We start from the raw sequence: 16,230 nt of genomic DNA on the forward strand, positions 1-16,230 counted from the left end.
GATAACAGATGGAGCCACCAAAATTTTAAACGTTGCCGGGAAACTTCAGCAACTCTTTGCTAGTTTATTTAAAACGGAAATAGTTTATTTTTGGAAGCCTCGTGACTTAATAAAGTGACATCACAATATATTATTTTAACTTCTGTAGTTAAAAAAAAAACCTTTTATCAAGATATCATGCTCAACTATAGGCATCTGGTTAGTTGAAAGTGTTCTCATTTATAGTTTCACAATATATTAATCCATAATATTAATATTTATTTATTAATTACGGAAAATTTAGACTACGTTCATATTAAATATAATTGAGAATTATTGCCAAATTACTAGAATAAAAATGAAAATTACCGACGTATCTCCATCTATTGACACTTAATAATTTCATAAATTAATACAGTATACCGTAATTAAATTAATTGAAATTTAACTATAAAATGTTTATAATTAGAGCAATTTGACAATTGTTATTAATCATACTAAAATCCATTTATGATTTTAAGTATCATTAATACAAATGTTTATATTAATACTTAAACACTAAAAATGATATCGAAAATATTTCAATTTATTGCATTTATCGTTCTAATTCTTTAATATTTTATCAACAAATAAGAAAAAAACTGTAATTCTAGATTATGCTCCCAATTAAATGTAGGTCTAGGTCTATTTTTTTTTATTTGTATAGAACTTGAATTACTATTTATTTAGGTTATTCCGTATTTCTGTTATTAAAATCGATAAGAAAATAGTTTTATGTAAATAAATGAACAAATATTTAAAACAAATAAGATTTCATGACGTAGAAAAACCAGATGGTGATTTTATGTACATTCTTCTTTCTTATGTTTCTATTCACAACCAAAGAGTTAGAGTTAAGTAGGAAAACCAGGAGTGCCCATACATTGTGGGGCACTTAGGGCACGTGCTCTTTTTTCATCTCGGTTGACCTTTTTCTAATTTTCAAGTGTTCTCTATCAACAGAAAATTCATGACTTCTAGTCTATTCTGTAATATAAAATGAATGATATTCGTCCATTGTCCCATGCAACTTCGTCGTATATTGACCAAAACTACTTTCCTTATTTTCAGGCCAGCGTGTGGGAGCGATGATCTGACGTTGATTCAATAATGTACAATATCATTTTTTATCCTTATATAGCTTGTGCCCCACGGGAGTAGCCGAGGAACACGCTAGACGTTTGCTGCTTAGAAATATTTACGGTAAAACATGTTTCAGTGAGCTTTCTATTTCCCTTTTCTGAGTAGCGATACGTTAGACAAGTGGTGCCCAAATTACGAACCCCCAGGCCAAATTCGGCTGGCGAAACGTATTTGTCACATCAGTTAAACGATAGAAATAAGCCTTTTTTGTTGATGTTTGGAATATGCAATATATTTGTGGCCCAGTTACCTATGATTTATTTGGCTACCAATAGAAAAGCTTGGGCGCCACTGCATTAGACGACCCAACACAATATATAACTCCATCTAAGGACGGCGGTCCTCTTTTTCCCATATTGTTTGATAAATATGGTGTTCCCAACGATCGTTTTCGAAATTGCTGTTCGTTAAAAATAAATGTAAACTTTTTACGTTCAGGAATGTAAGAATATTATGAATAATTAAACATTTTAAGTAATTAAATAAACTCGAAAAATATTAGTTACAACTAACTCATAATATTAAATTCAATTGTGTTTGATAGTAAATAATCGTCTTTCAATGTCACTTCTTTGGTTTCTGATCGTCTCTCATCATAAGTATTTTTCCTTTTCATAGCTAATAAAACAAGCAAACCAATAAGTAGCTCGGGAGTTTTAACTTCGATTTTCTTGAAAACATTTGAGAAGTGCGCTTTCTTCTTTACTTGATAAAGGTTTATACCAAGGTTTATCCAAGCAAACAATATCATTGAAAACTATGATTATGAAGTTGTGATCTCTCCTTGTAAGTCAGTTTAGTTTGCTATTTTAATATCATGTGATATGTCATGTTTTTATGTCATCATCGTTGTTACTTTCAGCATTTATTATTACGTTTAATAAATAAATAATTGCTGCATGTAAATCAATTTAAAGACACCTTTGAATGAATCTTTGAAACCATGACATTAGGTATCTTCCATTCTCATGAACATTCCGTGAAGTAACTTGCATATTGAATCTGAAATTCGTTGTTTAATCTTCATACTTTTGTCAAATCATATAATATAAACTGACTTTGTGTACTTTTAGTTATATCTATGACGATTTATTAATTTAGCGTGAAGTTGCGTGAGACGAATTTGCTGCGATGCTGTCTGAAAGAAAAATATCTCTCTGTGAAATGTTCAAATAATCTTCAAATAATTCTATATTTTTCTTTACTATAAAACGAAATTATTTTAAAACGTTTCCGTAAATTATTTTCAATAGTTTTTAAACAATTTATTAGCGAGATTTTTGTAAATAAGGATTTAAATGTGTTCATAAGTTAAATTTATTAAATACTTTAGAACATTTATTATAATACAGAGGCAATTATTTTTTGATGAATTGTAGACGTGTGATATAATATGACGTTCATATATAGTAATTAGTTTGCAATTAGCCAAAAATAATTTCGCGACACGAAAGTAACGAAAGACCCATCCAGATTTATTCCCGGGATTCCCAAAGACTGACACCGTAATTTATCGGCCATGGGAATGCTGGGTTTGATCTGGTTTGGGAGTGGAAGAGGACGAATCATCACCCGTCCTCTTTCATCTCCTCTTTCCACTCCTGTCTTTTTGATCTTGATCTCTCCTGCCCTTCATCTCCTTATCCTACCCTTGGTTGTTATCTGTTTCTTCGTGATCATTCGTGATATAGGCTACTTTTCCTCTCCGTCACCAAACCACTTTCCCTAAATCATTTCTCTTCAACAATATTTCTATTCCTTCATCTCATTTTTTCTGCATCTTTTAATTTCTTCGTGCACTATTATTGACTCTTTAAAACGTCATTTTTATTGTGGGGACCAGGGGCCGTCAAATGTTAGTTTACGTTAGATTAGGATAGGGTCCTGCCACCAGTTGTATTTTGTCGGACATACCGCCGATTAGTCAAAACCCGATAGTTAAGGCGCGAGGGTAAGAGTCACTCTGAAGTCCGGGAATGAGCCTCTCAGGAGGATGAATGCAAAGTCAAATACAAATAACAAGAGTTTATTATCAAAAATTAAGTTCTGAATAACATTCTTAAAATTCGATTCAAGAAATCTGCCTATTTCTATCTATAAAACGAGGAGGGCTGCCTAACAGGGGGTATCCGAATTACAACATACCAGGAAAAAGAGAGCCGTCTTCTCTTGTAAGTACCTGATCTAGTTCTTTCTTCCCTTTGTCTTGGTCCTTCACTGATGTCTGCCGGTAAATAGCGTTCGCTTCTAGTCGAAATTTCCTTGCGATTATGGCGGGATGGGTCCACTTATCTCTACTGTTGGTGTCCGCCGTTGATACCTTCCTTGTATGGGATGGTTCTTTGAGAGTCTGGAGAGGCCGGTACTTTCTACCGTTGTCTACCGAGGAGCTCTGTCTGTGTCTGGATTTGTGCCTCTTTTATACGCTTTTCAGGGCAAAAGAGTTATGATATGGCTTACTATCGTATTGGTTTGACTTTTGAGCTGAGTCATTACAGAAGTCATCACTGACAAATCCCATCACTATTCATCGATTGTTTTGGTTACTGTTGTGCCTTGAAACGATGTTCGATCTCTGCTATGATCGGCGGGGGGGCATAAAGTGGTGTTTTTCCCACTTTCTTTAAATTTTATTCTTTTACAAATTTATTTAATTACTTAATTGTCCTCTCATCCTTTTCCTCGCATGTTGTGAGATTTATTTCCGTTAATTAATAAACTTCTTATTCTAAGTTGTTTCTCTAAATCATTCTAAAAGTTGATATTATTGGAAATTTCTGTAGAGAAATCCCTAGAATCGGAAAAATAGCAAATTTCCTCTTACACTTTGATCCATGTATAAACAATCTCAGTATTTTCAAGATGTGGGTTCAAAAGAAAAAGGATATAAAATAAACACAAAGTTTAAATACAATAAAATCTCTAAATAATTAATTAAAGTGACAATAAAGTGGCTAAACTAAGATTATTACAGATAACGTAAATACGTAAATAACAAATTCACAGATACATACACACATATAGGGGAGATCGGGGCAAGATCGGCATGTTAAGCTTTACTTAAATTTTGTGTAATAAATACTGCTTTAAACTGAAAAAAGCTTTGCATATTGTCTATTGGAATGTTACCTTACTATAGAACTGGTTAAAATCAGNTAATATACTAATTACATGGGATATAATAATATACTACACTAATAATGGATTTTTTCATACTTTTCGGTTATCCGATTTTTCAATTATCCGACCAACCCCAGTCCCCAATTGAGTCGGATAATCGATGCTCTACTGTACTTCAATTTAAAATACCTTTAAAGTGTACTTTTTAATAGTACTGTATAGTGAGTCTTTAGAGTTTATAGCACTCTTTCTCATTTAATGCCAGTGGTATATCCCCTCTCTATCTCTTATACCTACTTTTGGTAGTATCTATTACTTTTATAGCAACGTATGTGCATTCGATTTCCAAGTCAGCACATTACAAAAGAGAATGGGATAAATAATGAATGATAACATAAGTTATAGAAAAAATAATTTATGTTAAATTATTGTAATTTCTATATTAAACGATTATTATATTACAGAAAAAGAAATGCATTGAATTTAATGAGAATAAAGAATCAAATTTAGAGGTAAGCTAAACTAAAATTATATTCTTTTATATACTTTCATAACTTCTTGACATTATTCTGACATGGTCAACTCTCATGTCCGAATAATTCTCAAAATATGAATCCTACTGAATATGAAATTGCCTATCAACATTGTAAACAATAAATCTGATACCTCGATATAGAAGGTTGTGGGAGGAATTCCATAAGCTTCAGGTATTCCAAGTTTGAAAATCTGGCACACTTCATCTATTTTCTTATTCTCAAGTAAATTGTTGAAAGCCTGGTCTTATGGGGACAGACATTATTGTGCAAAAATGAAACCTATCAGAAAAATATTATAAGATTTAATTACTATAACTGTTGTAAAGGCGTAGAATAGTAAGTACAGTATAAAATCTATTAAATATGATATTTTTGGATAAAACTATGTCGAGAATCAGTAGAGTCTTAAGAATAATCATACAAGAGAAAAAAATTCGAAAGTAATTCTTATGCTAACAATTTCATTATAATTTTTAACATTTTTAACATATTAGAGAGGTTGCGGCCGACGTTTTTATCGCAAAAACGTGAACGTCGGACGTTCAGCGCTGCCTTCCTGTAAACCTAGAAGTTTGACAATGGCGTTTGGAACATCGAGTATGATTCCACTGATGTTCCAAACGCCATTGTCAAACTTCTAGGCTTATAAGATGGCGGCGCTGAACGTCCGACGTACACGTTTTTGCGATAAAAACATCGGCCGCAACCTCTTTATTTATTTTTACGTAAACTAAAACAGTAGTAAACAATATATTAAGGCTTGTCATACACAAGAAACCCAAATATTTGTTTATGTAAAAATGAATATGTTAAATAGTATTAATATAAGGGCAAAAAGCAAAGTTTTTAATAATAACTATAACTTTTTATAATAGTAATTTTTCTAATGTAAAACAAGTTTATTAATACGTAAATATTAAACGTACAGACTAAGCAATATTTAAACATTCTTTTATTCAATTTATATTTTTTATTTAAATTTTTTCAGATAAAATTCAGAAAGTTAACTGTAAGTTTTGTTTAATCATTCATTATTTACACTCATTTACAAAAAAGTTACGCATCAAGAAGGAAGCAATGAAATCCAATGATACTTTATTAGGCTAAACGCTGATTATAAGTGATTACAATATCATAGCAAAGGTACAATTTCTTCTGTAGTAATGGTGCAATTTAAATGAATCTTTAGTACTTTGTAGGACTGAATACTCAGAGTGATGATCGGGCTTGTAGGCATATGTGCCTGTAAGTCTGTATGCGCGATTTGTCCACAGATATCTCTCCAGATCCCTCGTATATGGCCAAAGCGTCTCACTCCAGTCCAACAAATACCAGATGGGGAACAAATCTGGAGATTAGGCAGGCCAAGGTAATGTAGCATCGTGGCGAGACATTCCTGGGAAACTAGTTGTGTGTGGTTGAACATTAGCTTTCCGAAAAATGGCTGTTTGCAGCCCTGCAATGAAAGGTAACATTTGAGACCACAGGATTTCTTGAATGTACCGTTGTGGCATCTGTGTTATATGTACCAATTAGGGATGACCGACTATCATATGAGATGGATCGCCAGACCAGACGCTAACTGTGGGGAACTGTGCCGATCAACATTGAAGGTGGACTGAAGTATTCACTAGTGATTTTTCACAATAACACGAGAGCCACTAACACGCTGTAGAACCCTGTCTCCTCCTGCAACATCTATGTTGCAGGAAGAGACAGGGTTCTACAGCGAGCCTTCCGTCTCTGTTCTAGGTCGCCCAGAACCTGTCCACCAAGTATGTGTGCCCTCATGTAACCATTACCTTCAACACCCCGTCAGAGTCAAGTCAGAAAGACTCAAACTCCTTCAACTGTGCAAGTTTCTTTGCGTTGTACAGGCATATCTGACTACGAAGATCTTCAAACTATAGATACATTGAAAATTCTAAACACAGCGAGTCTTTTTATAGAATATTGGGATAGCAATTTCAAGGTACTCTTGTAACATTACTTGGCGTGCGATCGGATCACAACAGAAACGGTTGCATACCTATCTGAGGCAAAGCTGTATGCCAAATTTTGCATTAATCGGCCAATTTTATCTAGTTGCTTAACTTTTTCGTCAATGAATGTATTGATTTCATTGAGTGAGTGATTGATGTTCTTATTTTAATGATTAACTACATTAAATAATTAGCCTCCAGAATCTGAAGATCAATGCAAGAATTATGCCGAAAAATTTCAAGAAAAATAAAGGTAGCATAATTTATTTTATTTATTGATTAAGAGGGTAGTTTCACTTAAAATATTATTGAGGCCAATCGAGTCCCTTAAAATTGGCGTCCATATCGAAAATTTTGTATTTATCTAATCGAATATTTATTATTATCTCCTTAAAACTATATTTTAAAATCCTTTTTACTTATATTTTAAAACAAAGAATAGCATTTGGTCCGAGTTGGATGTAATAATTCTTGCCACAACTCATAAAACATAGCACTTAATATCGTGATAATGATATTAAATGGCAATAAGTGCCATGTTTTACAACTTTAAATATTTTAAAAATAATTTATGCCTAAATTTAATTTTTCCATAATTAATTATCATATTTATTTTTAATTATTAAGAAAATATTTATTATATAATATTTTATTTAGGAAAGAATTCATCATCCGGAAAGGATTTACACTTATTCAAGATAATTTGGACTATTGAAATAATTTTGAATTTTAATTGATAAATTTTGTTGTAAAATTTAAGCATTAATAAATAAAATATAGCATTAAAAGTCTTCAAACTGGATAATGAAAATAAATAAAATAATAATAACTTTTAATTATCTATTAAATCGGGGTTTTTTAATGTTATTTTAAGTGATTAAAATCGGTTCGAATAGCTTCATTAGTGATTTATTTGTGTTTGAAGCCGCTAAGTAACTGGCTTTTGTAATACTCTATATATATATAGGCTACATTTGTAGAAAATAATAGTTCTAACAATATTATAGAAATAAGAACAAACATTTTCGCATAGTTTAAAAAAATTATTTATTTATTTTTAATCATATTATAAATACGCTATTTCAACTTATTTCTTTGAAATAGTTTAAATCATAACAGATATATTATTCATTATGATGACGAACTATTTATAACGAATCGAGGTATGGTTCCTTATCCTACATCCAATGCTTATTCATTGAGTATTGGACTCTCATAAAGGGTTTAAATATGACATACAACGTGGTGTCTCGCGTTAATTCACCAATCAACCAACTTGTATTTATAAATATAATATTTATTATCGTTGAAGATAAAATTTAATAAATCATTAAAAAATACTATAAGCACCACCCATTTTCTATGTCTTAAACTGAATAAAAGTTTCGAATTGTTTACATTGATTAAATATATGAAAATAATTTTCTATTTTATAAATATTATGTTTTTAGAAGAGTCTTAATCCCACGAAGAAGTGAAATTTTCATCTCTGCATCTGAACTCAAAAGTAAAATTTTGACTATTCCAAGTAAATTTCTTGCATGTTGTTCCTTCTTCGCACCAACAACTAAAATAAATAATACCAAAGAGGTTACAATCAGCCTTAAGCAATAAGCTTAACAAAATAAAATAAAAACTATGAATTCTTAAGGTCTTTAATTGGATAATCAATAAATGTATTAAATATTTTTCTTTCTGAAATTATAGAATTGTATAAAATTTCATTCAAAAAATACATTTCGAATATAATTTTAATTTAGCATTAATTAACAAAAATTATCAAATATTTTAATTAAAAATATAAAATAGAAAATGAATATTTACAAAATATTCCTGAATACTCACAATGATTCTTGCCAATATAGTAAGACCTGACCTATTCCATATCTACGATCGTATACTTCCCATCCACACGGTGCCGCAGGATCGCAACTTTCTGTTTTCGCTATCAGAACTTGCCTCTGTAATTACAATATTACAAAATTATTTTAAATAAATATATTTTAAAAAATTCTAAATAAATTACAAAAGATTATTTTGTGTACTGTACATTTTTTTAAAATGTTTATGCATTAAATAACCTATATCTTATCCGGATGGCCGATCGGTTAAGGTGATAGCCTACTGCTCTTGGGGACCCGGAATGAATATTTTTGGGGGTGGTCCGTCCGGATACGTCGAGCCCGTTTCTGATTACCTGGCCTCCTAGTGGCACATTATCTTATGGGCAAAAAAGTACAATTGCCTGGATCATCCAAAGGGTTCCATACCAATTTTTTATAAAAAGGCATTTCCCCGAAAAAGAAAAATGTCTGAAGTCAACACTGTAATTAAGGCCTCTAATTCAAATTCGCCTGAGCTATAACACGCCATTGTGGGCCTGACAGACTTGCTAAAAGGCCTCTTAGTGCCCACACGGTGGAGAGTTTGAAAAACAATATTAATTAAATAAAATAATTATATATGACTTAAATTACTTAATCATTTAATTAAAAATATATAAAATTTAATTCTAAAGATAAATAAAGTAATTGATTTAAAACACAAAGAAGAAATTTAATAATATTACTACTTAAAATTTACCTTTACTGCTTTTCCATACGAAGGATTGAAACTCAGTGTTAAAACAAAGGAAACTAACAGAAACCAGATCATGTTTAATTAACTGATCGAAGCCTTTGTATTATTATTACCAATATTTTAACCCCTTTTATACTTTTATAAGTAGAGACGATATATTAATAAATGCTACTATTGGATAAAAGTGAATTACGTAGAAAAGTGTCGTCTTTAAAGCAAAACTTTATACTTTAGATTTAAATAAAGAAAACATTTCACTACAAGATTTTTTAAAATAACATATTATTCGATATTATAAAAATAAATATTTTAACAAAAACATAAAAATTATCAATTAAATCGTATAAAATGTCACAAAATTTCTATTATGAATTAAACGTGTATGTGTCATTTATCAGCTTATTATTAAGATTTATAACAGATTTACATAATGAAATTAATTATAATTAACATAAAAAGATATTTTTGTATTACTTGTTTGTTACTGTTTTTGATAATTTTGGCTAAAATTTTGAATAAACATCCTTATTTTCAAAACTATTCTGAGATGTTTACCTTGTTAACAAACTTGAAATATATATTTGTTTTGACTTAATTTTTTTTTCTATGATTCATTATTAGACCTATAAACGTAAGGCATTAATAAAGTTGAACTAATAAACATTTAAAACATTTTTTAATATTATCAAAATGTATTCGTAATGATTTATAATTTATTAGAACTTTCGACAAAATAATTATTACACAGAACCATGTCCTCCGGAAAAAAATGGGTTATAAATAATACAGATAGAAAGTTATAAAAATAAAATATACAATTTAATATTAATTTGAAACGTTTAAAAGGGTAGAATTTAATTACAGGATACAATAAATGATAAATACTTTGAAATTAAAGAATGTTGTAATAAAATTTCAACGATTATAAATGAAATATTCTAATATCGAAAATAAAATAATATTGATAAGTTTATTTGGGATCGTCCATTAATTACGTGTACAGTTTAAGTGAGAGAAGGGGTTGCTAAAAGTACGTCACTGAACATGATAAGGAGAGAGTGTCAAGGGATTACGTACTTCCTTGGATTTCTTTAGTGGCATTAAATGGCAAAAGAATCTGTCTTATAAGCCAATTTATTACAAAATATTAGTAGAACTTTGGCATTTTTTTCAATTTCAGGGAGGTCCGTAAACTATTGTAAACGTTAATAAAAGGGATAAGATATGTCGAAAGTATATAATTGTACACAACAGGGAAGGAGTGAAAAATGGCGTAAGAACTATACATAATTAATGACTGTTCTCTTCGGCCCGCTAGTGGCAGAGTGGATAAAACCACTAAACCTGATAATTGATCATGGATTTGGACCTGATCAACGGATTGGCCGCGTGAAGTTTTCCGGGTTTTCTTTGCGTATATAACACTTAAATAGTGATCACTTCCAAAAAAATCCTCTCGTTAGACTCTTTCTCCTTGGCAGATCGCCCATGTTATGTGGCCTTATCTCATCAATCCAAACAAACATTGATATTTATTATCTGATAAGATTTCATTTATAAATTTAAAATACATCAAGCCCCCTCTTTACAACAGCAGCTTGGCATGAAAGGTATGATTAAAAACGCCCGAGGGTAATAAGAATCAAAAATAAAAAAGATCCTCGCATTAAGGGTCTGTTCATAAACTATGTAACGCAGATACGAGTGGATGGAAATGCAGGTAATCGTTACGATGTGTTCACAAAAATGATATCTAATGCTAAGGTAACAGAATGATTCATTTTTGTTTCTGAAGTATTACATGGCGAATGGTCATGTAAAGTAAGAAGTTGTAAAAGTTGAAATAAAATTTTTAATTTAACGATATAATACACTTAATTAAATTAATCTAAGGGATCTGCGCCAAGTTATCCCTCTGAAAGGGTTCAACAGTTTGGTGAATGCTGAAAACGGTGGCAAAGTTTATTACTTTTTTCCGTTTTTTTTTTTTTTTCATTTTCTAAATATGCTGTATAACAAACTCATTGATAATTAATTAATACACAATATTATATGTATATTTATAAATATTATTATAAAATTAAGTTTATATTTTTATATTTTCGAAGAATAAATCGATAATATTTCGATCGAAAATTTAATAAATAAAATGATTTAGTTCTCTCTTTATTAAAATTTATATAAAGTAATAATATTATAAATGCTTTTATAAGTTATTTTTTTTAATATAAATATATGAAATAGTAAGTTGAATTAATTTAATGCTACGTATTATTTTATCAATTATATCAAATATCGTTTATTTTATATAATCAATGGACTACATACTAAAACAATGACATACGAAGTGTTTTACATCATTTTATTTATTCTAATTATGTTAGATACTTAAATGATGAGTTAAATACACTCGTTTACTTGTTTTACTCCCTTTAGTATTGTAGTTAATGTATTACAAACATCGAATTGAAATTTTAATTCCATAGACCTAATATAAAAATTCATCCATTATTCAATGGCGTTAATAATATATATATTAACTCATTCAATATCATATGTCATTAAAGTTATATAAATATATAATATCTATATAATTTTAATGAAATATGGTATGTAGATATTATACATAATATTTATAGGCTAAACCCTCCCCTCAATGCGAAGAGCCCAGGAGTTTTAAATAAAATTTATATTAATATTTTAGAAATTATATATTATTCAAATAAAATAATATAATTATTCAATATAAAAAAGACTATAGAAAACATTATATTAAATCCATTTTACTTATAGTTGCATATTAAATTGTTATTTGCGAATGGGAAGCTATATATGGTCAACTGACTTTTGGGCCACCCTATATTTTTAACTGCTTAAGTATAATTAGTAATAAATAATTTCTCTGAAATGTATTTTTTTTCCTTTACTTTTCTTGTAAATTATTACATTATTAAACTGATAAAAATTTATATAAAGTACAATTAATGGAAAATATTACAACAATTAATCGCAATTATAATAATTGCGATTAATTCTAATATGCGTAATTGTGTTAAATCTTAATTTAGTAAATTTAGAAATTATAACGAATGACTTTGATTTTGTTTAAATTCAAATAAATATACGATTTTTAATAGAAATATTCATAAATATAAATAAATAAAATGATGATTTATTTTTCATATTTTGTAGAAAATACATATTAATAAATATTTGAAAAAGCTAATTTAATTTTTACAAATATTTATTATTAAGTATTGTTCTTGACAAAAAAAAACTTACAGATATAAATAAATAATAGAAGTTAAATATATTATTGTTCAGAAATCGAAACAAAGCACATTTTAGCTTGCTTTTAATCTAAAATTGTTTATTAGCTTGCAAGTTTTATTTTATATTATTATTTTAATATAAACTATCAATCACATTATATATATTAAACGTAATTTGCAATGCGTATGTATATTTCTCCTTTAGTATTATAAATTTTATTTTAAGTGGAGTCGCTGTAAGTGATATTTGTCCGTTTTCCTTTGACTAAACAAAATAGTATATTTAATTATACTATTTTGTTCAGTCTTGATCAAACTTTTCATATCTTCTGTAATCCATCTCATAGCTTCAAGGGGTCCAGGCGAATTTGAATTAGAAGTACAATCATCTGTGGAGGTTAAATTGTTNTGATTCACTAACACAAGGTGTTTTTCTATTTCAACACTTGGCGGTATTTCATCTTTATTTAGTTGATTAGTTATTTAGTAAAAAGCAGTCTTAAATATTTTATTTTCTGTTAGTAAAATTAATAATTTTACACAGTTAGGAACCACTACGAACACATAAGTTTTCTCCGGATAGGAGAAAAAAAATCCACAGCTTCCCTTCCTCTCGACACTCCTGCATTCCTATCAAACCAAATCTTTTTTCTAAAATTAAATAATTAAAAATAATTACGTTTTCAAAATCTCATTTATCGAATTTTATGTAATAAATCCACATTTGTTTTCTTATGTAGAGTAATTAATTCAGAACGATTACCTGACGTAGGCCCTATAACAAATGTTACAGTAATAAAAGTGCAATTGTCTTCAATAGTATTAACTGAATTATATTTTATTCTTTATATTTCCTTCAAGATAACTAACTGATCAATATTTATGTTAATAAATAATCAGATAATCAGCTTTATAAACAGAAATTCCGCTTAATTTATAAGAATTTAGCTATCTCTTTTTGGTTTAAGAATAATAATAACGATAATTTCTGCCTTAGACAATTATCTTCAATTATATTCGTTAATTATAAAGATAAGGGCTTGAAATTTTCAAGATATATCTGCAAAGTATAAAGGAATGTACTGAAAATATATAATGACATTTTTACAAGGTTTTTTAACAAAATAAATCGTCACGTAGTTAAATTGGACCGAAATATTAAAGCAGAGATGTATTTAAAAACTTATTATCATCATATCTAAGTTAAGGAAATAATTAAAAAAGACAATATAGACAATAAGAAAATTAAATAAAATATATATTTTCCTTAAATTTTAGTGTCAGTTATACAAAATTTTGCTTAAATTATTGTTCAATTGTAGTGGATAGGCAATGTACGGTATTATTCTTATGACGTTTTTCAAAAACGTCATAATAAGAATATAGACATTATGAGCAGCTGTTATGAAATTACACACTTCCTTTTTATATTTTTGTGTATTCAGACTTGCAGATATTTTATTTATTTTACTTGAATACTTGAAAATGAATTCCTACGTTATATTCGTGATTTCGATTATTATAAATTTCGTATTTTTAACTACAGGTAAGTTGAAATTTTAAAATAGTTTTTTAAATAAAATCTATCTTTTTTATTAAATTGCCATTATAAAAGTATAAACACAATAAGATTATGTAGTTTTCTATAAAATAGAAATTAGTATTTAAAAGATTTTCATTCTAGTTTAGTACGAAAACAAGATTAGCATTTTGTGTGTTTTTACAGTCTTCTACTGTCAGAAGACAGTAGAAGACTGTAAAATGGAGAGGAAAAATGAAGATTAGAGGGGGAAAATGTAGAAAAACTTCTTTGAAAATCCATTCTGTGGAAACTTCTGCATGGAATAATTTTTGATAATTTTTTAGTTTTTAATTAAAGACACTTTTTTCTCTGAAGTAAAAGAAATTCTAAACAATTCTGACGTCCCTGTAATAAGTCTAGCATTTTATTATTTTAGTTTCGTTTATTATATCTGTTTATTCTCGATATTCTTTATTATATAAAGAACTATATAATGAATAATGAATGAATTATATAATGAATAATATTTATATAATGAATAATATTTTTTTTATTTAATGTATATTCTATAAATTCCATCTTTTTATTATAAAAAGCCAAAACTGAAAGATAATACATGAATAAAAACTTTCCACAAGGAGGAAAGAATAAAGACACAGTCCTACAGTAGAAGACTTAATAAATTGAATAACTGTAGTTTATTATAAAATTACATAAGAAATTTAATTATTTTATTTCATTTGCAGGATCGGGAATATACTCTGATCCATGCCTTAAAAAATTGCAAGAATGTGTTATCGAAAAAATTAATACCAAACAAGTAAGTTTAAACGTTGTTAAATACAAATAAATGAATTTCTTAATTAATTCTTATTTTATTTAAAACTGCAAAATGTAATTTTAATTATAATAAATTGCAGAAAATTACTGAATATTTATTTTTTATATACTATTAAATTTCATAAATAACTAAATAAAAATTTCTATTTTAGTGGACAGATGATTGGGATGCTTGCTGTAATAATTTGTACTCTCGGATCGATTCATTTAATAAATCAACATTTTTAATGGTAATTAGTACTTTATTCAATTAATTTATTAATTATTTAATTAAAATTTAAATATTCTATTTGGGTAAATTATGGATTATCGGATTTATTCGCTTATAAATATAGTAGATTATTGCTTCTGATAAAGTCTTGATGATTTATACAAGAAAAATGTATCAAAGAATTTCGTATATTTCATTTTTAATGAAATATTAATTCGCAATTATTACTTCAAATTTTAATACAAATATTAGTGCAATTTTAATGAAACTTTAAACAAAGTTTCATTAAAAATTTGTGACGTTAGACCAAAGTTTTAACGTCACAAATCGCACTCTTTCTAAAGGGAGTAAGTTATAAAACTTTATAATTCAATAAAAAGTTAAATAAGTATCTCAACTTATAAAGTTTCTTATATAATATCAGCTTATAGCTAGTCAATGAGATTTAAAACAAAATATTTTAATATAATTTTGGTTTTAAACAGTGTTTTGAAAATTTATTCAATGTGACATACGCTCTTTGAGGGGGGGGGAAATCGATTCTTATAAAATACTATACATTCATATTTATTATATATTAAATACAATATATATTATAATTAATTGTTAATTAATTACTCGAAAATATATATCTCTATCAATTTTAGGAGGTGAATAAATGTGCTCAAGAAAAATCGAAGGTAAATTTTCTATCAAATTTATACAAAAATATCAGGTCAGTCCATAAGTTCATGAGTATTTTATGACCTTGAGAAAAATCTTGTTTTGCTGTTAAAAATGCCAGTCTAATGTGATACTTTTTACACTGAAGTGTTAAATTGGATCGCATTCATATAATACTGTTCAGAATTGGGAACATTTCAGTTGTTTATTTTCGTTAAAATGGAAGTAACAGATGAATATAAGAGACATGTTTTATACTTTTTATTTTTAAGTGATGAGAATGCTACAAATGCAGCCAAAAAATTAAATACTGTTCATAATCAAACTGTAATTAGTGTAAGGA

At 28.2% G+C, this 16,230-nt stretch overlaps 2 protein-coding genes across 5 annotated transcripts in view; both read left to right on the forward strand.

Moving 5' to 3' along the window:
- Positions 1–7,587, forward strand: part of LOC111623313 — a 41,215-nt gene extending 33,628 nt beyond the window's left edge. For all 3 annotated transcript variants that reach the window (XM_023365844.1, XM_023365843.1, XM_023365845.1), the window contains 4 exons: positions 4,746–4,793; positions 5,806–5,826; positions 6,994–7,052; positions 7,457–7,587. In XM_023365844.1, the coding sequence (XP_023221612.1) occupies positions 4,746–4,793; positions 5,806–5,826; positions 6,994–7,050 (126 nt within the window). In that variant the 3' untranslated portion in view covers positions 7,051–7,052; positions 7,457–7,587. The remainder of the gene's footprint in view (positions 1–4,745; positions 4,794–5,805; positions 5,827–6,993; positions 7,053–7,456) is intronic.
- The window catches only part of LOC111623312, a 23,865-nt gene continuing 7,813 nt past the window's right edge, over positions 179–16,230 (forward strand). Inside the window, exons 1-5 of one of the 2 annotated variants that reach the window (XM_023365842.1) lie at positions 179–198; positions 14,097–14,197; positions 14,920–14,993; positions 15,166–15,243; positions 15,872–15,904. In XM_023365842.1, coding sequence (XP_023221610.1) covers positions 14,137–14,197; positions 14,920–14,993; positions 15,166–15,243; positions 15,872–15,904 — 246 coding nt within the window. In that variant the 5' untranslated portion in view covers positions 179–198; positions 14,097–14,136. Of the gene's footprint in view, positions 199–14,086; positions 14,198–14,919; positions 14,994–15,165; positions 15,244–15,871; positions 15,905–16,230 lie in introns of those variants that run through there. The other variant, XM_023365841.1, reaches the window with a different exon arrangement.

The sequence above is a fragment of the Centruroides sculpturatus genome, unplaced genomic scaffold (genome assembly GCF_000671375.1).
Source record: "Centruroides sculpturatus isolate CEXI.00-Female unplaced genomic scaffold, Cexi_2.0 scaffold123, whole genome shotgun sequence".
Taxonomy (NCBI): Eukaryota; Metazoa; Arthropoda; class Arachnida; order Scorpiones; family Buthidae; genus Centruroides; species Centruroides sculpturatus.